We start from the raw sequence: 26,574 nt of genomic DNA on the forward strand, positions 1-26,574 counted from the left end.
TACAACTAGGCTCAATACGATAATTATGATTTATCGATTTATTGTCCAAAAAAGTTAGAAAAAGGAAAGAAAGTAGAAAAGTTCATATTTATGACACTTAGTCAAGAAGCCCAGAGCAGGAATTGAACCAAAACACAATAAACTGAAGTGTAAATGTAAATGTACAGCAGACAAAGGAACAACAATATAAACATACTTACATTTTTCAGATTATCAAACAAACTTTAATATCAGACAAATATAACCTGACTATAAATGACTATTTAATTTATTATTTCATTCTGGACTTAATACAGGCTTTATGTAAGTGAACACAGTGCTGAGGAGCTTATAAATAAATATATGTCACCGGCTCGGTGAGACGAACTGGCAACATCTCTGCTGTTCAGAAGCTAAGATGCACAACATAATGCAAATATATATGCATTTTTATTGATTAATTCCCAATAGATTTATACGTACAAGAAAACTTAATTGATTAAAGTACTAATTATTAAATTATTATTATTCCTTTATGTTTTTCTATTTGTGTTTGCAGTTTGGAAATGCATGTTGTGAATTCAAAAATATAACTTATCTAAAAAAGGAAATCAATTGTTCATTCATTAAGTGAAATGTCTTGTTTCTCTTGTGTATTTTTAATTACTCTTTAAGCAAACAAATATGTTTAATCTGATTACTTGATAAATCTAATCAATTTTTCAGTGGAGTACTCGATTACTAAAATAATCGATAGCTGCAGCCCTACACAACACACACAAACTTGGTACAATATGAAAGAAATGCAAGATCAAATGATATTTGTACTGTAGAACATGGAATTGTACCCATTACGCAGCATGAGTATATGTTGGTATATACCCGTTTTGTCATTTGTGAATCGATTTACATGCATCTAAGAAACTGTAGTTATAATGCAATGTTTTAAAACCTGTGAATCAGAGCTCCACAGTGGGAAACAGCGCTGGGTTTAGATTTTATTTGTGTTTTAGAGGCTTTTTTATGTAGAATGTCTGAGTTGTGTGTGGGTTAAGTGGGTCACGGGTAGCAGCAGACTGGAAACCTCTGTACTAATGCTTTGTTTGGATTGTGAGTAAGTGAGAGAGAGAGAGAGAGAGAGAGAGAGAGAGAGAGAGAGACTGAAATGCTGCACTTTACACCTGCAGTGTGAATCATTGCCAGTGGAGTTTACATAGCAGCCAAACCTAACCCAATTTCTGCAGCTATCAATCACACGACTGCACTTTCGGCGTGCCATCTGTCTTAAAGAAACAGCCAATCAGAGCCGGGACAGAGCCGGCACTGCCGCAGCAGGTGGGCCGGGGCTAACTCACACACCCCGCGACATGTGTGTGTGTGTTAAAGTGTGTGTGAATGTGAATGTGAATGTGTGTGTTTAGACAAAAGTACAAAAACTTGTAGTTAAAAATGTGTTTTTGTTTTTTTTATTGCGACTCATCTCTCAGAGAGAACGGGCGTCTCTTTCTCTGTTCTCGTCCCTGTTGCTATTTTGAGGCCACTAGAACCTGGAAACTCATTATTCACAATTAGAGAACCATGTCATATTTAATTGTCCTATTAAACTTTCTAATACATTATTCATAAATTACAATAAACTCAATCATATGTGGGGGTTGAGATTGAGATAATTATAATAATAGCGGCGATAATAAGGGGAGCAGTCAGAATGACTTATTAACAATGAGGAAATGCCCACGCCGAGGAGGAGGAGGAGGAAGAACAGATCTGGGCTCTGATTGATTGATAATGATGGGAGGGGGCTGATCTTTACAGCAGAGAGCTGTGAGCTGTGAGTGTGTCATCTGTCACGGTGTCTAAAGAGGACGACGCCGGGGTTACAGGGACAAAAACACAGGACATATTGTACTGTACTGTATGTCTGCAGCGTGGACACATGTAGTACAATAGATACATCTGTGAGATTAAACACGATATAATAGAAGCAGAGGTGGAAAGTAATTAATTACATTTACTCAAGTTACTGTAACTGAGTAGATTTTATGAGTAATTTGTAATTTTAAAGTAAAAAATAAATGTTAAATGTTAAATGTACACGGTTCAAAAGTTTGGGGTCACATTGAAACGTCCTTATTTTTGAAGGAAAAGCACTGTACTTTTCAATGAAGATAACTTTAAACTAGTCCTAACTTTAAACAAATACACTCTGTACATTGCTAATGTGGTAAATGACTATTCTAGCTGCAAATGTCTGGTTTTGGTGCAATATCTACATAGGTGTATAGAGGCCCATTTCCAGCAACTATCACTCCAGTGTTCTAATTGTACAATGTGTTTGCTCATTGGCTCAGAAGGCTAATTGATGATTAGAAAACCCTGCAATCATGTTCACACACCTGAAAACAGTCTAGCTCATTACAGAAGCTACAAAACTGACCTTCCTTTGAGCAGATTGAGTTTCTGGAGCATCACATTTGTGGGGTCAACTAAACGCTCAAAATGGCCAGAAAAAGAGAACTTTTATCTGAAACTCGACAGTCTATTCTTGTTCTTAGAAATGAAGGCTATTCCATGCGAGAAATTGCTAAGAAATTGAAGATTTCCTACAACGGTGTGTACTACTCCCTTCAGAGGACAGCACAAACAGGCTCTAACCAGAGTAGAAAAAGAAGTGGGAGGCCGCGTTGCACAACTAAGCAAGAAGATAAGTACATTAGAGTCTCTAGTTTGAGAAACAGACGCCTCACAGGTCCCCAACTGGCATCTTCATTAAATAGTACCCGCAAAACACCAGTGTCAACATCTACAGTGAAGAGGCGGCTGCGGGATTTTGGGCTTCAGGGCAGAGTGGCAAAGAAAAAGCCATATCTGAGACTGGCTAATAAAAGAACAAGATTAAGATGGGCAAAAGAACACAGACATTGGACAGAGGAAGACTGGAAAAAAGTGTTGTGGACGGATGAATCCAAGTTTGAGGTGTTTTGATCACAAAGAAGAACGTTTGTGAGACGCAGAACAAATGAAAAGATGCTGGAAGAATGCCTGACGCCATCTGTTAAGCATGGTGGAGGTAATGTGATGGTCTGGGGTTGCTTTGGTGCTGGTAAGGTGGGAGATTTGTACAGGGTAAAAGGGATTCTGAATAAGGAAGGCTATCACTCCATTTTGCAACGCCATGCCATACCCAGTGGACAGCGCCTGATCGGAGCCAATTTCGTCCTACAACAGGACAATGACCCTAAACACACCTCCAAATTGTGCAAGAACTATTTACAGCAGAAGCAGGCAGCTGGTATTCTATTGGTAATGGAGTGGCCAGCGCAGTCACCAGATCTGAACCCCATTGAGCTGTTGTGGGAGCAGCTTGACCGTATGGTACGCCAGAAGTGCCCATCCAACCAATCCAACTTGTGGGAGCTGCTTCTAGAAGCGTGGGGTGCAATTTCTCCAGCTTACCTCAACAAATTAACAGCTAGAATGCCAAAGGTGTGCAATGCTGTAATTGCTGCAAATGGAGGATTCTTTGATGAAAGCAAAGTTTGATGTAAAAACAATGTTATTTCAAATACAAATCAATATTTCTAACCTTGTCAATGTCTTGACTCTATTTTCTATTCATTTCACAACGTATGGTGGTGAATAAGTGTGACTTTTCAAGGAAAACACAAAATTGTTTGAGTGACCCCAAACTTTTGAATGGTAGTGTATAAATGTTAAAAAAACATGTTAATAGCAGTTAAAGCACAGCAATTGCAAGTTAAAAATAATAATGAACTGTAAAACTATAAAAATACAGTTTATAGTCACATATATGACCATAACTTTTGACAGTAAAGTAAAAAATGGATCATAGAAACCTATACCACTTGTTTTATGGGCTGGTCTGAACAAATAATGTCTGAAAGGTCCAAATTATTATGTGTAATAATAGTTAATAGTTCATTAAAAACAATTTAATTTATGATTTGTTTTTACTTTTTACATCAAATAATTAAAATGTAACTTTTACTCGAAGTACATTTTAAATTAAGTATTTTTTACTTTTACTTGAGTAGAATTTTAGCAAAGTAAAGGTACTTTAACTTAATTACAATTTTTCAGTACTTTTTCCACCTCTGGATTGAAGAGGTGGGCGATATGGCCCTAAAATACTATCACAATATTTTATGGTATTTTCGCAATAGCAATAATCTTTACGATGTGAACAAAACACTGAATTAAAACAATTATTTTAAGAATACACTACTGTGGGCGCCGAGTGGTCCAGCGGTCTAAAGCGCTGCCACTATGAGCAGGAGGTTGCAGGTTCGAATCCCGCTCATGCAGCTTTACCATCAAGCTGCCGGCGCTCAGAGGGAGCACAATTGGCCCTGCTCTCTCTGGGTGGGTACAGTACAGTATATGGCGCTCTCTCCCCACATCACTCCTAGGGTGATGTCTGCAGCACAGGGCGTCTGTGAGCTGATGTATCAGAACTAAGCCGCTGCGCTTTCCTCCGTTAGCGTTAGCGCTGTGATGCTACTCGGCAATGCTACAGCATCAGCAGCAACTTGAAAAAGAAGTGGTGGCTGACTTCAGTTGTATCAGAGGAAGCATGTGTTAGTCTTCACCCTCCTGGTGTGTTGGGGCATTACTAGTGATAGGGGGAGTCCTAATGAGTGGGTTGGGTAATTGGCCGTGTAAATTGGGGAGAAAATGGGAAAAATGAGAAATAAAATTATATATATATATATAAAAAGAATACACTACTGTAACAAAAAGAAAATTAAATTTTCTTATTGCGTACGATATGATATGATTCTAAAAAAATTGGTTCAAAATTAGGTTTGCAAACCAGAACAGTGTTGGTTTCATGTTTAAAAGGATTTTTAAAAAAATGCACTACTAGTAGAACCAGCACCGTTCTGGTTTGCAAACCTAATTTTGAACCGATTCGCCGTGTTTACATTAACAAAAAGTAGGTTCTGGAACCAAGAAGGTTTGTTTGCAGCGGGAACCGAAGAATTCTTCGGTTCAAACTGTGACGCCCTCTGCTGGTGACGTATGATGTGACGTTTTGACGGTTCCGCTAAAACTGGTGGAAACGCGGGCTGGTTCACAAAAAAGCACTCGAACTGAGTTTTTTTTTGGTGAAAAAGCACCAACAGTTAATCAGGTTTAGTTTGTGGAGGACTAAAACTTTTTTTTTTACTGTTCACTACGTAATTCGTTTTCATCTCTTTAAGATTAATTCACAATGTAGAAAATACATTAAATAAATAAAGAAAAAAAACACTGAATGAGAAGATTGTCCAAACTTTTGACCTATAACGTGTGTAAAGATAGTAAAGATATAAAGACTCACTGGGAGGATCTTCTTCAGGCCGCAGCGCAGAAACTCGTTCCGTAAATGTATCCTGAAGTCCAGATCATCCGGAGAAGTGACCAGAGCATTAATCAGCTGCATACAGGCCGTCTGTAACAGTAACACAAAAAACACACACACAAACTTATAAATCTTATAAACTTATATATATACACATATACACAAAGAATAAAACCGAATAGCATAAAAAAAGTATAAAATAAAGATTTATTAACAGACACATCCACAGCACGCACAGCCCAGCACCGACAAAAATCAATAAATAAAAGTTAAAATATGGTAACCATATAAAACATATAGAGACGTGCACCAACTTGGTGCAATTTGTTAATGTGTTTGATGAAATTGGAAAAAACGGAAAAGGAAAGTAAGGTAGGAAAGAAATGGAAACACTATCAACAAGCATATTGTGTGCCAAGTCCTGCTGGAAAATGAAATGCACTGGTTTACTGAACGAGAATTGAAATATGATACGATGTGTACGATAAATACACAATATGGCACACACTCGAAAGAAGAACATATATATCCCTCTCTACTGTTCCCTGACTGTCTAGAAAAAATACAGTTTACTGAAACAGTGCTGAAGTTTTTATTATTTTATTCAGCAGCAAAACTCTATTTATTAAAATGTGTTAATAGGATGTGTTTAAGTGGAGACTTCTGTACCGTTACGCCTCCATGTTCACATGTTCACACACACATATATATATATATATATATATATATATATATATATATATATATATATATATATATATATATATATATATCTACTGTACATCAAACCGTGTAAAGATGTGAAGCTCACAATCAGAGCTTTACATAAAACATTATAAAACACAGGCTGACATTTAACCCAGAGCGAGTGACGGACGAGAGCAGATGAAGGAGATGAAGAAGAGGAAAGGAAAGACTGAATGATGAAAGCGCTGCGCGAGAGCGGAGGTGAGAGAGGTGAGGGAGAGAGTGTAGCGGAGCTTGTAGAGCGAGGAGATCAGGGCCGGCTGAACAGATGTGGGGTATTAATTGATTTATCCGATCGGGGCAGTGGGCAGGAGGAGAGCTGATGGGTCTTAACAGGCTGTAAGGCGGCTCCGGGGAGTCGGGTCAGGGATTCACGCGAGAGGATCGATGGCGAGCTGAGAGATCGGCGCTCTGATCTCTTGGTTATAAATCTCAGCCGGGTCATCTGCGACGGGTCGCATGTTTTATTAACGAGCCGGGGGGAATTCTGCAGCTCCAGCCTTCATCCAGACTCTGGGATTATAAAACTGCAGAGGTAAAAAAACACAGGTACCGGCGGGAGCAGGTCCACGAGCACCCTGGGAAAAAACAAGGTGCAGATTGGACATGGCTGCAGGGGATCGGAGCTGCTGTGGGGAATTACAGCCATCTGGATAAAGAGCCGAGTCTCTCCGGACTCTGATTTGTTGTTTTACAACTCACTTGTTGTTTGATAACTCACTCTACACTTTAATAAATCATATTTTCCTACAGTTTAGCCAAATCTGTAGCTCAACACTGTAGTGAATATAATGCGTACTCACTCGCTGAATCATTCACACACTAATTGACTCAGTTATTATTGTCTGGCTGACTCATTAACAGACTCATTTACTTGCTTAATGACTCATTGATTCACCTGTTTACTCACTGACTCGATAACAGACACCTGTATTTACACTTTAATTCCAGGCTGAATAATTACTCACTAACTCACTAAGTTACTCACTCAATGAGTTGCTCACTTATGATTCATTATGATTCATTATGATTCATTCACTCTACAGCTGCAACTCTACGATCTTAATACTTTAATAAAACATATTTGTCCTACAATTTTGCCAAATGTGTAGCTTAACACTATAATGAATATAATGGTAGAGCTTAGGGTCCATTGATTAATTCCTTTATCAAATTATTCACTTATTAGCTCACCAACTCACTCACTGAATCATTCAATTAGTAATTTACTCAGTTACTGGCTGGCTAAGTTGCTTACTAACTCAGTGACTCATTAACAGACTCATTTACTTGCTTAATGATTCATTGATTCACCTGTTTACTCACTGACTTCATAACAGACACCTGTATTTACACTTTAATTCCAGGCTGAATAATTACTCACTAACTCACTAAGTTACTCATTAAGTGGGTCACTCAATCAAATCACTTGCTCACTGATTCATTGATTCACTTAATATTCAACACATTCACTGAATCACTCATGTACACTCCAAATGACTCACAGACTTGACTCACTGACTTAATCACTCACTCTCTAAGAGTTGCTCACTTACTCAACGACTCATATACTGACTCATTTACTTGCTTTCTGATTCATTTCTGATTCACCTGTTTACCCTGTATGACTTACTGACTCACTAATTCAATCACTCAATGAGTTGCTCACTTATGATTCATTATGATTCATTCACTCTACAACTGCAAATCTATGATTTTAATACTTTAATAAAACATATTTATTCCTACAATTTTAACACTTAACACTATAGTGAATATAATGGTAGAGCTTAGGGTCCATTGATTCACTCATTTATCAAATCATTCACTTATTAGCTCACCAACTCACTCACTGAATCATTCATTTAATAATTTACTCAGTTACTGGCTGGCTAAGTTGCTTACTAACTCAGTGACTCATTAACAGACTCATTTACTTGCTTAATGATTCATTGATTCACCTGTTTACTCACTGACTTCATAACAGACACCTGTATTTACACTTTAATTCCAGGCTGAATAATTACTCACTAACTCACTAAGTTACTCATTAAGTGTGTCACTCAATCAAATCACTTGCTCACTGACTCATTGATTCACTTAATAATCAATAATCAACAATTCATTTACACTTTCATTCCAGGCTGACTCACTGAATCACTCATGTACACTCCAAATGACTCACAGACTTGACTCATTGACTTAATCACTCACTCTCTGAGAGTTGCTCACTTACTCAATGACTCATATACTGACACATTTACTTGCTTTCTCATTCATTTCTGATTCACCTGTTTACCCTCATGCCTGCCCTGTATGACTTACTGACTCACTAATTCACTCACTCAATGAGTTGCTCACCTATGATTCATTATGATTTATTCACTCTACAGCTGCAACATATTTTTCCTACAATTTTGCCAAATGTAGTGAATATAATGGTAAAGCTTAGAGTCCATTGATTCACTCATTTAACAAATAATTCACTTATTAGCTCACCAACTCACTCTCTGAATCATTCACTTAATAATTTACTCAGTTACTGGCTGGCTAAGTTGCTTACTAACTCAGTGACTCATTAACAGGCTCATTTACTTTCTAAATGATTCATTGATTCACCTGTTAACCCTCATGCATGCCCTGGATGACTCACTGACTCACTAATTCACTCACTCACTGAGTTGCTCACGTACGATTCATTATGATTCATTACTTCATTTACACACAGACTCATTTACTTGCTTACTGATCAACTGATTAATTGATTGACTAATTGACTCACTCTACAGCTGCAACTCTACGATCTTAATACTTTAATAATGACACTGTAGTGAGTATAATGCCAGAGCATAGGGTCCACTGATTCACTCATTTATTAAATAATTCGCTCATTAGCTCACTGACTCATTCACTAATAAGCTCACTGAATCATTTACTCAGTTACTGGCTGGCTAAGATGCTCATTTAATTGCTTAATGATTCATCTGTGTACTTACTGACTCAATAACTGACACCTGTATTCATCACTAACTCACTCACTGAGACGCTTACTTACGATTCATTTTGATTCACTGACTGATTGATTCACTCTACAGCCGGGACTTTTCCCTATAGTTCTGCCCAATCTGTAGCTCAACACTATAGTGAATATAATGGCAGAGCTTAGAGTCCACTGATTCACTCATTTATCAAATTATTCACCTATTAACTCACAGATTCACCACTGATGAGCTTACTGAATCATTGACTCAGTTACTGGCTGGCTTAGCAACTCAGTGACTTAGTGAGTCATTAAGAGACTTATTTACTGCTTAATGATTCATTGATTCACATGTTTACTCATTGACTCCATAACTGACACCTGTATTCACACTTTAATTCCAGATTGACTAATTCACTCACTCACAAGTCCCTCGATAAGTGGCTCACTCAATCACTTGCTAACTGATTCATTCATTGATTCACCTGTTTACAGTCATGCACACCACCTCACTGACTCAATCACTCACTCTCTGAGAGTTGCTCACTTCCTCAATGACTCATATACTGACTCATTTACTTGCTACTTGATTCTTTCCTAATTCACCTGTTTACCCTCATGCATGCTCTGGATGGCTCACTGACTCACTAATTCACTCACTCAATGAGTTGCTCACTTATGATTCATTTTGATTCACTACCTCATTTACACACAGACTTATTTACTTGCTTACTGAGGCACTAATTTACCTGTATGACTGACACCGATATTTACACTTTTGTTCCAGGTTAAACAATTCAACCACTCTTTAAATTACACTCTTATTCATGCATGCATACCCTTTATGGCTTATTTAATGACTCTGTCACTGAATCGTTCACTCACTAATTACTTCACTCACTTTCAGAGTCGCTCACTTACTCAGTGACTCATTATCTGGCTCATGCACTTGCTTAATGATCCATTGAGTCACTCATCTGTTTACAGTCATAAATGCCCTGAATGGCTCACTGACTCACTGACTCATTAATTCAGTCACTCACGGTCCAGGATGCTCAGTTACTCAATGACAAATTAACTGACTCAAACAGACTTTAACAGATTCATTCAATTGCTTACTCAATTGAATGAGACTTATTTACTGGCTTAGTGATTCATTGAGTCACCTGTTTACTCACTGACTCAATAACTGACACCTGTATTCACACTTTCATTTCAGGTTCACTGATTCATTTACTCACTCACTCACTCACTCACTCACTCAATGAGTGGTTCATTCATTAGATGATTCAATCACTTGCTTACTGATTCATTGAATCACATGTCACTTTCTCGGTTGCTCAATTACTCTATTATTTATTAAGTGACTCACTCACTTTCTTACTAGTTTATGATTCACCTATTCACCTATTTTACTAGCTCACTTAACTTCCAAGCTGCTCACTCACACAGTGAGTCTGTACTCTATTTATATGTTTACAATTTTATTCCAGGTTCACTAATTCACTCACTTACTCAATGAGTGGTTCATTCATTAGCTGACTCAATTACTTTCTTACTAATTTATCATTCACCTATTTTTTATCATTCACCCGTTTTACTCACTCACACAGTGATTCGTTTAGTTGATTACTGATTCACTGATTCAACTGTGTATTTACTGAGTCTGTAATCAATTCATATGTTTACAATTTTTTTCCAGGTTAAATAATTGACTCATAGACTCGCACATACCCTGTACCCTGTAACTCACTTTGACACTCTCACTCTCTCCTGACTGACTCACTCACTCACCTTACTGACTCACTGACTCATTTACTCACTAATTTACTCAATTATTGGCTGGCTGAGTCGCCTACTTATGCAGTGACTCAATAACAAACTCATTTACTTGCTTAATGATTCACTAATGAGTCACCTGTTTACTTACTGACTCCATAACTGACACCTGTATTCACACTTTCATTTCAGGTTCACTAATTCACTCACTCACTCCCTCGCTTACTCACTCACTCAATGAGTGGTTCATTCATTAGGTGACTCAATCACTTGCTTACTAATTTATGATTCACCTGTCACCTACTCAGTTGCTCACTTACTCATTGATTCATTTGGTGACTCGATCACTTGCTTACTGGTTCATTGATTCACCTGTCACTTACTCAGTTGCTCAATTACTCATTGATTCATTAGGTGAATAAATCGCTTGCCTACTGATTTACTGATTCACCTCTCACTTACTTAGTTGCTCGCTTACTCAGTGATTCATTTGGTGATTCAATCACTTGCTTACTGGTTCATTGATTCACCTGTCACTTACTCAGTTGCTCACTTACTCAGTGATTCATTAAGTGACTCAATCACTTGCTTACTAATTTATGATTCACCTATTCACCTATTTTACTCACTCACATAACTTCCAAGCTGCTCACTTACACAGTGACTCGTTCAGTTGATTACTGATTCACTGATTCACCTGTGTACTCACTGACTCTGTGACATATTAAAATACTTACTATTTTATTTCTGGTTGTCTAATTCAGTCATAGATTGTATAACTCACTCTCTCCTATCTGACTCACTGACTCACTCATCTCATTGACTCACTGACTCACTGACTCACTGACTCATTGACTCACTGACTCTCTCTCTCTCTCTCTGTACCTGGGTGTAGCTGGAGGGCTTGGTGTCTGGCCTCGTCCGCTGAGCGCTGGCTGGTGTATTGAGGGGAGGGTTGGGGGGGGGGGGGGGGCGTGTCAGTGCTAATGGCCCCTCTTTACCAGACATATGCGACCAGGCCGGTGGACACCGCTGTGCCGAAACTGGACTCGCGGTCTCAGGAGCTGCCGGTTCCTCCGTGAGCCAACAGCGGCAACAGGAGCAGGCACCAGAGCCGGCACCCCCCCCTCTCTCTCTCAGAGCCCCACAAGCCCAGGGGCGAGAGAGGAGCAATGAAGCCTGAACAGAGCCCACCAGAGAGAGGTGGTACTGCTGTTCCCACCACCCCTCCGCGACCCCCCACCTTTAAAAAATAACTTTTCCTCCAGCATTCATCATCTAAACTTCCTCCTGCCGCCGCGCTCTGCCCCCTCGCTGCCAACCGCCAGCCATTATTCCATCTGAAGGATTTGAGGCCCATTGAGCGAGTGTGTGGATTCTTCTCAAAGCTTAACTGCAGGTGAGCGAGCGTATCACATCATGTGAGTGGCGTACACACACACACACACACACACACACACAAACACCTCACACGCACACACACCTCTCACTGTTTGTTTTCCGTGTGAGGATGGATGGCAGCAGGGTTGGCGGAGGATATTTTTGTTCTTTTCGGGGATGAGGAGGGTGCACTGATGAGCCGCTCGTGCATCATCAGACGCTGAACCCCGGCGCTGGATCAGGCTTCCAGCGGAGTAATTAAAAAAGACACTGCCGAGACGCCGGAAAGTTCGTACGCTATCATCACCGAAGCTTTAACCACGACAAAACATTTAATGAATGGCATTTTAATCACATTAAAATGTTCAAAAGTTACGAAAAACTTTAAATTCCCATATTACAAATAAATCAGGAGCTTAATAGATTATCTGGGGTCATGCTGCTTCTACATCAGCAGCCGGAGTCAGAGCGAGAGAAAGTACAGTAGCACAGTAGGACATGCTTTACAGTACAGTAGGCGGGTGTAAGCACAGTGCTCATTTGAGCACTGGAGTATGCATAGTCTCGGTGTGTTTGTGTGTGTGTGTGTGTGTGTGTGTGTGTGTGTGTGTGTGTGTGTGTGTGTAGGCCCTGCATTTAGTTATTTGGGAGCACTGTGTACAATTTTGTATTTCACTGTTTCCCATAAGAAAAATGCTTTATATATATTTATTTTATTATTATAAAGGAAAAAGGGGCAGAACTATGGGGTGGGGCATGGATGAATAGAGTTATGAGTCTGAGGAGCAGAAAATATATATATACATATATAGACAGAAATACACAGATGTCATTGGAAATACCCCAAAGCAGAGTCTGTTTGTGTATTACATGTTAGTTATATTACCTCACTCTGAAATGTGATAAATTAAGATACTGATTTGTCGTCAATTCTTTTTAGGTTCTTGTTTAGGCTGCATTCATTTGTCACAGAATAATTCCTCACTTTACCTCACTCTACCTCACTCCACAACACTCTTGCTTACTCTTCCTCACTTTACCTCACTCTATCCCAGTCTACCTCACTCTACCTCTACCTTGCTCTATCCCAGTCTGCCTTGCTCTACCTCTACCTCGCTCTATCCCAGTCTACCTCACTCTACCTCTACCTCGTTTCTTTCCCAGTCTACCTCGCTCTACCTCTACCTCGCTCTATCCCAGTCTACCTCGTCTACCTCTACCTCACTCTATCCCAGTCTACTTCGCTCTACCTCTACCTCACTCTATCCCAGTCTACCTCACTCTACCTCTACCTTGCTCTATCCCAGTCTACCTCACTCTACCTCTACCTTGCTCTATCCCAGTCTGCCTTGTTCTACCTCTACCTCGCTCTATCCCAGTCTACCTCGTCTACCTCTACCTCACTCTATCCCAGTCTACCTCGCTCTATCCCAGTCTACTTCGCTCTATCCCAGTCTACCTCGCTCTACCTCTACCTCACTCTATCCCAGTCTACCTCACTCTACCTCTACCTTGCTCTATCCCAGTCTGCCTTGCTCTACCTCTACTTCGCTCTATCCCAGTCTACCTCGCTCTATCCCAGTCTACCTCACTCTACCTCTACGTCGCTCTATCCCAGTCTACCTCGCTCTACCTCTACCTTGCTCTATCCCAGTCTACCTCGCTCTATCCCAGTCTACCTCACTCTACCTCTACCTCACTCTATCCCAGTCTACCTTGCTCTACCTCTACCTCACTCTATCCCAGTCTACCTCGCTCTACCTCTACCTCACTCTATCCCAGTCTACCTCGCTCTACCTCTACTTCTCTCTATCCCAGTCTACCTCGCTCTACCTCTACTTCGCTCTATCCCAGTCTACCTCGCTCTACCTCTACTTCTCTCTATCCCAGTCTACCTCACTCTACCTCTACCTCGCTCTATCCCAGTCTACCTCGCTCTACCTCTACCTCGCTCTATCCCAGTCTACCTCACTCTACCTCTACCTTGCTCTATCACAGTCTGCCTTGTTCTACCTCTACCTCGCTCTATCCCAGTCTACCTCACTCTACCTCTACCTCGCTCTATCCCAGTCTGCCTTGCTCTACCTCTACCTCGCTCTATCCCAGTCTACCTCGTCTACCTCTACCTCACTCTATCCCAGTCTACCTCACTCTACCTCTACCTTGCTCTATCCCAGTCTGCCTTGCTCTACCTCTACCTCGCTCTATCCCAGTCTACCTCGTCTACCTCTACCTTGCTCTATCCCAGTCTAACTCACTCTACCTCTACTTCGCTCTATCCCAGTCTACCTCGCTCTACCTCTACCTCACTCTATCCCAGTCTACCTCGCTCTATCCCAGTCTACCTCGCTCTACCTCTACCTCGCTCTATCCCAGTCTACCTCACTCTACCTCTACCTTGCTCTATCCCAGTCTGCCTTGCTCTACCTCTACCTTGCTCTATCCCAGTCTACCTCGTCTACCTCTACCTTGCTCTATCCCAGTCTACCTCGCTCTATCCCAGTCTACCTCACTCTACCTCTACCTCACTCTATCCCAGTCTACCTTGCTCTACCTCTACCTCACTCTATCCCAGTCTACCTCGCTCTACCTCTACCTCACTCTATCCCAGTCTACCTCGCTCTACCTCTACTTCTCTCTATCCCAGTCTACCTCGCTCTACCTCTACTTCGCTCTATCCCAGTCTACCTCGCTCTACCTCTACTTCTCTCTATCCCAGTCTACCTCACTCTACCTCTACCTCGCTCTATCCCAGTCTACCTCGCTCTACCTCTACCTCGCTCTATCCCAGTCTACCTCACTCTACCTCTACCTTGCTCTATCACAGTCTGCCTTGTTCTACCTCTACCTCGCTCTATCCCAGTCTACCTCACTCTACCTCTACCTCGCTCTATCCCAGTCTGCCTTGCTCTACCTCTACCTCGCTCTATCCCAGTCTACCTCGTCTACCTCTACCTCACTCTATCCCAGTCTACCTCACTCTACCTCTACCTTGCTCTATCCCAGTCTGCCTTGCTCTACCTCTACCTCGCTCTATCCCAGTCTACCTCGTCTACCTCTACCTTGCTCTATCCCAGTCTAACTCACTCTACCTCTACTTCGCTCTATCCCAGTCTACCTCGTCTACCTCTACCTTGCTCTATCCCAGTCTACCTCGTCTACCTCTACCTTGCTCTATCCCAGTCTAACTCACTCTACCTCTACCTCGCTCTATCCCAGTCTACCTCGTCTACCTCTACCTTGCTCTATCCCAGTCTAACTCACTCTACCTCTACTTCGCTCTATCCCAGTCTACCTCGCTCTACCTCTACCTCACTCTATCCCAGTCTACCTCGCTCTATCCCAGTCTACCTCGCTCTACCTCTACCTCGCTCTATCCCAGTCTACCTCACTCTACCTCTACCTTGCTCTATCCCAGTCTGCCTTGCTCTACCTCTACCTTGCTCTATCCCAGTCTACCTCGTCTACCTCTACCTCGCTCTATCCCAGTCTACTTCGCTCTACCTCTACCTCACTCTATCCCAGTCTCTCACTCTACCTCTACCTTGCTCTATCCCAGTCTACCTCGCTCTACCTCTACCTCACTCTATCCCAGTCTACCTCGCTCTACCTCTACCTCACTCTATCCCAGTCTACCTCGCTCTACCTCTACCTCACTCTATCCCAGTCTACCTCGCTCTATCCCAGTCTACCTCGCTCTACCTCTACCTCGCTCTATCCCAGTCTACCTCACTCTACCTCTACCTCGGTCTATCCCAGTCTACCTCGCTCTACCTTGCTCTATCCCAGTCTACCTCGCTCTACCTCTACCTCACTCTATCCCAGTCTACCTCGCTCTACCTCTACCTCACTCTATCCCAGTCTACCTCGCTCTACCTCTACCTCACTCTATCCCAGTCTACCTCGCTCTATCCCAGTCTACTTCGCTCTACCTCTACCTTGCTCTATCCCAGTCTACCTCGCTCTACCTCTACCTTGCTCTATCCCAGTCTACCTCGCTCTACCTCTACCTCACTCTATCCCAGTCTACCTCGCTCTACCTCTACCTCACTCTATCCCAGTCTACCTCGCTCTATCCCAGTCTACCTCACTCTACCTCTACCTCACTCTATCCCAGTCTACCTCGCTCTACCTCTACCTCACTCTATCCCAGTCTACCTCGCTCTACCTCTACCTCACTCTATCCCAGTCTACCTCGCTCTACCTCTACTTCGCTCTATCCCAGTCTACCTCGCTCTACCTCTACTTCGCTCTATCCCAGTCTACCTCGCTCTACCTCTACCTTGCTCTATACCAGTCTACCTCACTCTACCTCTACCTCGCTCTATCCCAGTCTACCTCGATCTACCTCACTCTATCCCAGTCTACCTCGATCTACCTCACTCTATCCCAGTCTACCTCGATCTACCTCACTCTATCCCAGTCTACCACGCTCTACCTCTACCTCACTCTACCTCTACCTCGCTCTATCCCAGTCTACCTTGCTCTACCTCTACTTCGCTCTATCCCAGTCTACCTCGCTCTACCTCTACCTTGCTCTATACCAGTCTACCTCACTCTACCTCTACCTCGCTCTATCCCAGTCTACCTCGATCTACCTCACTCTATCCCAGTCTACCTCGCTCTATCCCAGTCTACCTCGCTCTACCTCTACCTTGCTCTATACCAGTCTACCTCACTCTACCTCTACCTCGCTCTATCCCAGTCTACCTCGATCTACCTCACTCTATCCCAGTCTACCTCGCTCTACCTCTACCTCGCTCTATCCCAGTCTACCTCGCTCTACCTCTACCTCGCTCTATCCCAGTCTACCTCACTCTACCTGGTATATTCTACCTCTACTTTCTGGTATATTCAGAATTTTCACAACTCTGTTGATGCGTTTCACTGCGTATATTTATATGTATATATTTGTACAGTGTGTGTAAATTATGTAACTCAGACAGTATGAGCATTATGAAGGTGTAAAGTGAACAGTACAGGAATAAGAAACACAGCAGAGAGTACAGATCTGACCTGCAGCTGCTGGGCCTCGTGGTTCTCCAGACCCTCCACTATCGGAGCGAATCTCTCTTTATTATTCCTCTCGGCGGCGATGGTCATGGCTGCCAGGATCTTATCCAGACTGAGAGAGAAAGAGGAGACATTAGAGCACAGTGATGACAAAACACCACCTTTATCAGGACACGGCAGGACATTCGCTTAGCGTCCTGACCAAAGATTACCTGCTCATCTCGGCCCTGACCTTCCAGAACATTTACAGCTCAGCGCTGCACCGACACGGGAATCCAGGGATGATGCTGATATCTGATATATACATTTATAACTTACAAAGAGACTACACACCCCGCTTTAACTTTATAGCTTTAAAACTAATACTAAATTTATTTAAATGAGCATAAATCAGTGGATTATAAAGTATCATGGCCAGCGTCCACCAATATGCCAGCAAGAATCAGTTTAAAAAATTGCCAATTGCAGATGATTCTAAATACCGTAATTTTTAGACTATAATGTGCACTCAAAATACTTTAATTTTCCCAAAAATCATCAGTGCTCATTATATATGAATTTTACCAGCAGTAAAGCCACTCTGCTGAAGTACAGAGTTATACAGGAGTTTCAGTAAAGTTTCTCCAGCACCCAGACTGGAGCAGCATTAGCATTAGCCGCTAACTGCAAAAAGCACTAGCGCTTTCGTCATTAAGAGGTGAGTATATCGGCCTGTAGCCTGCTGTTAACCCTGGCTAGCACTGCTGGAGCAGTATTACATTACATTACATTACATTACATTACATTTGGCAGACGCTTTTGTCCAAAGCGACTTACAATAGTCAAGTACAATGTAAAATAAGTTTAAAGGTAAAACATCTTTGGATAGGGATAAAAGGAGGTCAAAGGGGAATAATAGGATAGAGGAGTGAAGGAGGGGAAGAAGGAAATGAGGTTAGAAGTACTTAGTGTGTTAGAGGTGTTAAGAGAGTAAGTGCTCTTTGAAGAGCTCTGTCTTCAGGAGTTTATTAAATATAGTGAGAGATTCTCCTGATCTGGTAGTGGAAGGTAGTTAGTTAGAGGTGTTAGGAGAGTAAGTGCTCTTTGAAGAGCTCTGTCTTCAGGAGTTTATTAAAGATAGCGAGAGATTCTCCTGATCTGGTAGTGGAAGGTAGTTTGTTCCACCATTGGGGAACTCTGTATGAGAACAGTCTGGATTGCTTTGTGTGAATGTTTGGCAAAGCGAGGCGACGTTCATTGGAGGAGCGCAGCGGCCGGGAGGTAGCGTAAGCCTTCAGGAGCGAGTGCAGGTAGGAAGGAGCTGTACTGTCATCACCTTGTAGGCGATTGTAAGAGCTTTGAATTTGATGCATCAACTGGTAGCCAATGGAGCTCAATGAGCAGCGGGGTGACATGTGCCCGTTTTGGCTGGTTGAAGACCAGACGTGCTGCTGCATTCTGAATCATCTGGAGTGGTTTTACTACGCAGGCCGGGAGGCCAGTTAGCAGGGCATTGCAGTAGTCGAGGCGTGAGATTACCACAGCTTGCACCAGGAGTTGGGTGGCCTGTTGCGTCAAGAACGGTCTAATTTTTCGGATGTTGTAAAGCGCAAAGCGGCAAGACCGAGCAACTGAGGCCACATGGTGCGTGAAGGAGAGCTGATCATCAACCAGAACACCCAGGTTCCTAGCAACCTTTGTCGGTGAGAGAGAGAGAGAGTCGATACTTATAGAGAAGTTGTGTTGAATAGAAGGTTTTGCTGGTATAACCAGAAGTTCAGTCTTTGAGAGATTTAACTGAAGGTGATGCTCCTTCATCCATGAGGATATGTCAGAGAGACACTGCGATATTCGTGCAGAGATTGAGTTATCTTCAGGTGAGAACGACAGGTATAGCTGGGTGTCATCAGCAAAGCAATGGTAGGAAAATCCGTGAGAGCGGATAACCTGACCAAGAGAGGTGGTGTATATGGAGAAGAGAAGGGGTCCCAGTACCGAACCTTGGGGAACCCCAGTGGATAAGGAGCGGGCTGAGGACAGCTGTCCTTGCCACGACACCTTGAACGAGCGCCCAGTGAGGTACGATCTGAACCATGACAGCACATTGTCTGAGATCCCCATGTTTGAGAGTATAGTTAGGAGGAAGTCATGGTTGACTGTGTCAAATGCGGCCGAGAGGTCCAGCAGAATGAGCACTGAGGACTGACCTGCAGCTCTGGCAGTTTTCAACGCTTCAGTCACAGACAACAGAGCCGTCTCGGTAGAGTGTCCTTTTTTGAACCCAGATTGGTTCTGGTCCAGAAGGTCATTCTGGGAGAGGAAGCCAGAGACCTGATTTAGAACTGCTCTTTCTAGTGTTTTAGAAAGAAAGGGTAGCAGTGAGACCGGTCTGTAGTTGTCAACCTGGGCGGGGTTGAGAGAAGGCTTTTTAAGCAGTGGTGTCACATGTGCTTGTTTGAAAGCAGTCGGGAACACACCAGAAGTTAAAGAGGCATTGATGGTGTGAGTGATAGCCGGAATGATTGCAGGTGCGATAGTTTGCAGTAGGTTTGAAGGAATTGGGTCAAGCGGACACGTAGTAGGACGGCTACGTGTTAGGAGAGCCAGTGTCTCGTTCTCAGTGAGAGGAGCGAACGAGGAGAAAGCAACGCCTTCGGTGGAGGGACACCGGGCAGTAGAGGATGTAGTAGGACTGCTACATTGTGCATCAGTAAACTGGTTGCTGATGGCCGCCACTTTGCCAGTAAAGAATGAGGCAAGTGTTTCAGCAGTAAGGCATGTAGCCGGAGGAGGAGGCGGAGGGTTGAGTAGTGATTTAAATGTAGCAAATAGTTTCCGGGAGTCTGTGAGAGAGCAGAATTAATTGTGATAAAATTCAGCTTTAGCAGTAGTGAGGTTGGCTGAAAAAGAAGCCAGGATAAGTATTAGCAGCTAAGTACTAGCTCTTTCAACTTTCAGAAGTGAGTATTATTGGAAAGTAGCCTGCTGCTAACCCCGGCAAGCACAGCTGGAACAGCATTAGCTCCTAACCGCGCTAAGTACAAGCTCTTTCGACTTTCAGAGGTGAGTATAATTGGACTGTAGTCTGCGCTTTTATCAAGTTAAAACAAACTACGTGGGACAAACCGCTAGCTAATATCGCCCTCGCTTACCGAAACACTCAGGGTACCTCAGTGTCTCAGCGTTGTCGGCTGGCAAGCTTACGATTAAACGGAAGCGCTTTACTCATCTAAATAAACAGGGCTGATTTTATTTTTATCCTGATTTTATCAGTCTGAGAGAGTACACAGCGCTCAGTCAGAACTTTCTGACTTTTCACTCTGGGCGTCTTTTTGTTGTCTGGTTGGACAGTCTGTGAAGTTCTGATCAAATAAAAGTGACCCATCGTGTGAAAATCGGATCAGATAATTGGGTTTGTTCGTATCTCTGCTCGACGGATCCCCAGCAGACTGACGGAGCAGCGAGTGTGTTTACACTCACTCAAACATCCGATCATAATCTGATTAATGCAGTTAATTTACTATTGAGTAATGATGTAAACAGCATACTCTGATTTCTTACATCAGATATGATTTAGAGTAAGGTTTACAAATCTGATTAATAGATAGAAATCTGATAAAGAAATGTGAATTATTTAGAGTAAGATTTAAAAACTGATTAAGAAATCTGATAGAGATATCATAATAATCAGATCTTCCAGAGCAGGTATACTCTTAACCAAAGCAAGTTTAAAAAATCTGATTAACAAATCTGATGAAGAGGAATCGCAGTAATCACATTTCTTAAGAGTAAGGTTTAAAAATCTGATTAAGAAATCTGATAAAGAGATAGCTCAGTAATCACATTTTTTAGAGAAAGGTTTAAAAATACAATTAAGGAATCTGATAAAGAGAGCTATATTTTAGATCAGTAATCAGATTTCTTAGTACCTGCATACTCTTAACCAGAGTATGTGCCGACTTCTCAGAAAAGATTTAAAAATCTGAAATCTGATTAACAGATCAGCTCAGTAATCAGATTTCTCAGTGCATGTATACTCCTAACTGAAGTATTCTCAGGTTTCTCAAAGTAAGGTTTAAAAATCTGATTAAGAAATCTGATAAATAGATAGCTTAGTAATCAGGTTTCTCAATGCATGTGTAGTCTTAACCAGAGTATGCTCAGATTTTTCACAGTAAGGTTTAAAAATCTGATTAGGAAATCTGATAAAGAGGTGTAATTGAGCTCAGTAATCAGATTTTGGTATTTCTTAGTGCCTGTATACTTTTAACCTCAATATTCTCTGATTAAGAGTTATATATTATCAGAGTAAGGTTAAAAAATCGGATTAAGAAATCTGATACGGAGAGCTGTATTTGAGGTCAGTAATCAGATTTCTCAGTGCATAGAGGCATGTCTAACAGTCCATGATCTCTCAGCAGGAGGAACACCACCCACAATTAAAGGAACCCAATTGAGAGACTTTGGTTAAAACACTTTTACGTTGTTCTTTTTCCTCTTTCCTTCTTTTTTTGTCAAAATGTTCATCCTGTTTCTTTTCTCAGTCCACTGATGCGTTTATATATGTTTATATATGTGTGTGTGTGTATATATATATATATGTGTGTTTATATATACTGTACGCTGCTCTTTGACTCGTAGCCGTAACAGTCGGACAGTCTGTGAAGTTCTGATCAAATAAGCGTGACCTACATTGTTTGACAACCGGCTCAGATAATTGACAGCGTTTCTGATCTGATGGCTCTGGTGGTGCAGTAATGGGTAGACGTGGGCATTTCGTTCGCGTGTGTGTATGTGTGTGTGTGTATATATATATATATATATATATATTTATGTGAATATATATATGTATAGAGTTGATGCAGAGCCGACAGAGGCGTGATGTTCTGTAGACTGGAGTGAACAGCGAGTGAAGCTCTATCCTCCCCCGGCTCTCCTCACTGCGCTCTGACCTGTCACAGATAAACTGCGAGGAGAAGTTTTGTCGAACGGCTCGGCGTCAGATCCGTGTTTTGTGATCCGGGTGATTAAGTTGTAGTCGGGAGCAGCAGACTGCGCTACATCTTTCATGCTGCTTCAAACAGCTCTTCAGAATAAGCTACACCTGCTTGACTCCTGGTGCTCGGCTTTGATGTGACGGAGCCGAACACGAGCGCTACACAGCGTTACGGCGCTACACGGCGCTACGACGCTACACGCCGCTACAACGCTACACGCCGCTACGACGCTACACGGTGCTAAGCAGCGTTTTGGGGGGGTTTGGGTTTGGGAGATTGAAGGGGGAGGTTCACCACAAACTGAGGAATCAGCGATTTTCTGATCTACCGCTGAGAAATGCTCACCAGAGATCACACCAATCACACAAATGAGACAAATCGACTCATATAATATATACTATGGATTTTACCTTTCAATGGATCAGCACAAGGTGAGCTGCATCTGTGAGCTGCTGTATCAGAACCGAGCGCTGTAATGCTGCTCAGCAATGCTACAGCATCAGCAGCAGTTCAAAAAGAACCGGAGGCAGACAGAGGGATATATATCTGAGCAGCAGCTGATTGGGTGGAACAAACTGGCCTAGCTAAATTAGGAGAAATCAGACTCGGTTTTGATACATCAGCTCACAGATGCAGCCTTGTGCTGATCCACATCACCCTAGGAGTGATGAGGGGAATAAGCGCCATCTACTGTACTGTACCCACAGAGAGAGAGAGAGAGAGCAAGGACAACTGTGCCCTCTCGGGCTCTGGCAGCTGATGGAAAGCTGCATGACCGGGATTTGAAACGGCGATGTCCCGATCATACTGCAGACTACTTGGTTCTTTGTAGTGTAGAGTTTACTTTAGCATTTTTTTATGTTCCTTTCAAATGTGGCTACATTTACCGTATTTTTCAGATTATAATTATACCAAATTATAAGGCGCAATATTAATAAACATTTATTTTCTGGTCAATTTTCATTCACAAGGTGCACCAGATTATAAGGCGCATTTTCTTTTAAAGTGAATCAGTGCAGGATGTTAATCTACACAGATTTCTCTCCTGAACACTGTTTATTTGGGTGATTAAAGCACTTCTGTTTATTTACCGTAAACTTAGATTTACAGATTTCCACTACGGCTAGCCGGACAGCGCTACACTGAGGAACCCTGAGTGTTCTGGTAAGCCAGGGCAATATCAGCTAGCGGTTTGTTCCACATTGCTTGTTTTATCACTGTAAACAGGAGGGCTACAGTCCAATATACTTGCCTCTGAATGGCAAAAAGAGCTAATTAGCACTTAGCACAGTTAGCAGTCAATGCTAATGGTGTTCCAGCAGTGCTAGCCGGGGTTATAACTCTGTACTTCAGTGGAGTGGCTTTACTGCTCCTTAATACCGAACTGGTAGAATTCATACATAAGGAGCACCGGATTATAAGACTTACTGATGATTTTTGGGAAAATTAAAGAATTTTAAATAAATAAATACGGAAATACGGTAAAAGGAAAATTAAAAGGATTTCCATTGGTATACGATATCGACTTCCTTACGTTTTGTGATAATAAAAACATAATAATAATAATTGGTGGCTATTTTTATGTTGCTTTATTTATAATTAGTTGAATATTTTTCATATTTAGCACTGAATAAAAACTGTTTTGAGATCAGTGTTCAGGGAGGTTTTAGGTGAGGTGTGTTCTGTTCTGCAGGTTTGTTTATTTTCTATCACTGAATGCAGACGTTCTTTGAAGTGCCTCTCTCTCGCTCTCTCTTTTCTCCATTGTTACTCCAGAACAGCGCCGCGACAGACGCCATAAAAACAGCTCCCCTGGATTCAATTTATAATCTGTCAGGCCGGCTGTGTGTTCACGGCCAACAACACCGAGCACTTAAATACATTACACAACCAAACAGCTAAATAAGAACATGTTAACTGACAGACTCCGACACGTCTCGCGGTGGCGCGCTAACGCAGCGCGAGAGCTGGAAACGCACGGCGCCGGCCTCTGACAGCCCGTCCACAAATATATTTCTTTAATCTGATCATAAACCGGCCCTTTCTCTGCTGAGAGAACACAAACTCACTGCGGCTAAATCAGATCTTACACTCTGGCGTAACGCTATTAAACGCTTAACAAACAACATACTTGGGAAATACTTCAAAAAAATGTTCTTAGCGGTCAAAACTCTCTAAGACATCTGATAAAATCAAATTAAATTAAATTAAAACTAATTATTAATACTAAATTACTGTAAATCATTTTATAGTCACATTACAGTAACACAGGTGTGCAGGTAAGTAAAAAAACATATGTCTCATGTCCTTAACAGCAGCAAAAACTTAACAAATAAATATATATAGAGAAATATATATAATATAAAAAATATAGGATTTCATTTTATCCACATTATTAGGGAATTAGGGATGCACTGGGATTCATTAAACAAAAATACTTTGCCAAAAAAAAAAAGTCACATTTAAGGTTTTAATATTTGTTGGTGTGTCTAAAATTTTTCTCTATTCATTTTTTTTCTCTAAAAAGCAAGACATAAATGTGTTCAATTAGTCAAGTAATCAAAACATTAGTTGATTTTATTAGTTGATTATTCTGAAGGGGTTTTGAGTGTGGGTGCTCCTTAATTCAAATGCAATACTTTCACCGTAATAATAATAAGATATATTTTGTTTTTAAATATTTCAATATTAAGGGCACAATTTCAGCAATCTATAGACGTGCACCATGTATCTTGATTTAGGGTGTGTCAGTGTGTCTTTGCTATCGTAAACATGGGAAAAGTACAGCTTGCTCGGCTCGAAATGCAAAGCAAAAGGCATGTACTGATTCTAATTCTGTTCATTAATCATGGGTGTTGTTAATAATAATTGTGGGCGTAATGTGAAATAATAAACCAATCAGAGTGTCTCTATGTCGCTCATCGTTCCCTTTAAGAGTAGATCAGGTGAGCTCTGACTTTGGTGGATTGCTATTGTAACGGTGCAGCTACCTGGACGTGTCCAACAAACTCTTCTCAGCAGAGGAAACTGAGCTGCTGGTTGACGCTGTGAAGGAGCTCCAGCAGCTCATTTACGGGAACAGCAATGTTATTTTATTTACTATTCTGTTTATTGTTGATGCCAAGATAGCGATGAATGTCTGACTGTTGGCGTCTGTCTAGGTTGTATTCAGTCAGTGGAGCTCCTGTGTTTTCTGTTACCAAGATAAACAAGATAAAACTCCAGAAATGTACCTGAACACACCTCATTTCCAGAACACCACGCCCATCAGTGTAGATATATTCAGAAGATCTGCTGCTGTTTAAACCAGGCAGGAGGTAGAATGTGTAAAAATAAAATAATGATGATTTTAAATAAAACAACATAAACTTACATGTTTTCCTCTCCAATAATGCAGATAGCAGACAGAATCTTCACGATCTCCGTCATCATACTCGGCTGCTTGGGATCGATGGCTCTCGCCAGCAGAAGCAGGCTCCTCTCGTCCCCCAGAATCCTTTGCAGGCCGTACTGAAATTATCAACAGATCTGATTATATCGCAGCATTATTACACAGATATTCAGCAGGAATTATTGCTTCAGCTTTAAGTAAATACTGAGATTCCCCAGAGTACAGACAATTTTAGCCTTTGTTCTCTTAAAGAAGAGCCAATTAGTCCGGCGGAAAAATGGTTTAAGGTAAATTAACACAATTGAGGACAGGGCTGTGGGGACAAATAATCATTTCTGTGCATCTTTATCTTCCTTTAAAGCTTTAAAGAGACGTAATTCACGGCGCAATGAATTCAGGGAGGAAACTAATATTAAAACCAGAGGAAATCCAGCCTGCAGAAGCTACAGAAGGAAAATTAGGTAAAATATTAAATTAATTAGACCTTAAACCTGAGGGTTTTCTGTTAAAACTGGGAAAGATATCATACATATCTTTATATTCAAAACAACTTTACATAATTTAAACAACATACAGATATAAAAACCCCAAATATACATAACATACTATATCATGCTATGTTTATTACTTATAATTATATTAATATTAATAAATACATTTTCCTCTTTTTATATTTCGTATATCGTCAATTCTCTTCAGCATTTCAAGATACAAGTTTTTTAGGCTACATTTATTAAGGAAGATGGATGATCACAAGCCATCAATCCAAACTGAACTGCTTGAATTAATTTCTGAACCAGGAGTAAAGCAGCATAAAGTTATCCAAAAGCAGTGTGTAAGACTGGTGGAGGAGAACATGATGCCAAGATGCATGAAAAAAAAAACTGTGATTAAAAACCAGGGTTATTCCACCAAATATTGATTATTTCTGAACTCTTAAAACTTTATGAATATGAACTTGTTT

At 41.4% G+C, this 26,574-nt stretch overlaps 1 protein-coding gene and 1 long non-coding RNA gene across 6 annotated transcripts in view; both read right to left on the reverse strand.

Annotated features, from left to right (window-relative positions):
* diaph2 (diaphanous-related formin 2) overlaps nt 1-26,574 on the reverse strand; it is an 877,667-nt gene that overhangs the window by 643,187 nt on the left and 207,906 nt on the right. For all 5 annotated transcript variants that reach the window (XM_022683643.2, XM_022683642.2, XM_049484129.1 and 2 more), the window contains 3 exons: nt 25,593-25,729; nt 17,247-17,355; nt 5,324-5,434 (listed from right to left, as the gene is read on the reverse strand). In XM_022683643.2, the coding sequence (XP_022539364.1) occupies nt 5,324-5,434; nt 17,247-17,355; nt 25,593-25,729 (357 nt within the window). The remainder of the gene's footprint in view (nt 1-5,323; nt 5,435-17,246; nt 17,356-25,592; nt 25,730-26,574) is intronic.
* LOC125804749 (uncharacterized) lies at nt 15,079-17,031 on the reverse strand. Its single transcript, XR_007440922.1, has 4 exons — nt 16,721-17,031; nt 16,297-16,506; nt 15,705-16,168; nt 15,079-15,205 (listed from the first exon to the last, which is right to left on the reverse strand). It is a non-coding gene; the product is annotated as an uncharacterized LOC125804749 (long non-coding RNA).

Source organism: Astyanax mexicanus, chromosome 10 (genome assembly GCF_023375975.1).
Source record: "Astyanax mexicanus isolate ESR-SI-001 chromosome 10, AstMex3_surface, whole genome shotgun sequence".
Lineage (NCBI taxonomy): Eukaryota > Metazoa > Chordata > Actinopteri > Characiformes > Acestrorhamphidae > Astyanax > Astyanax mexicanus.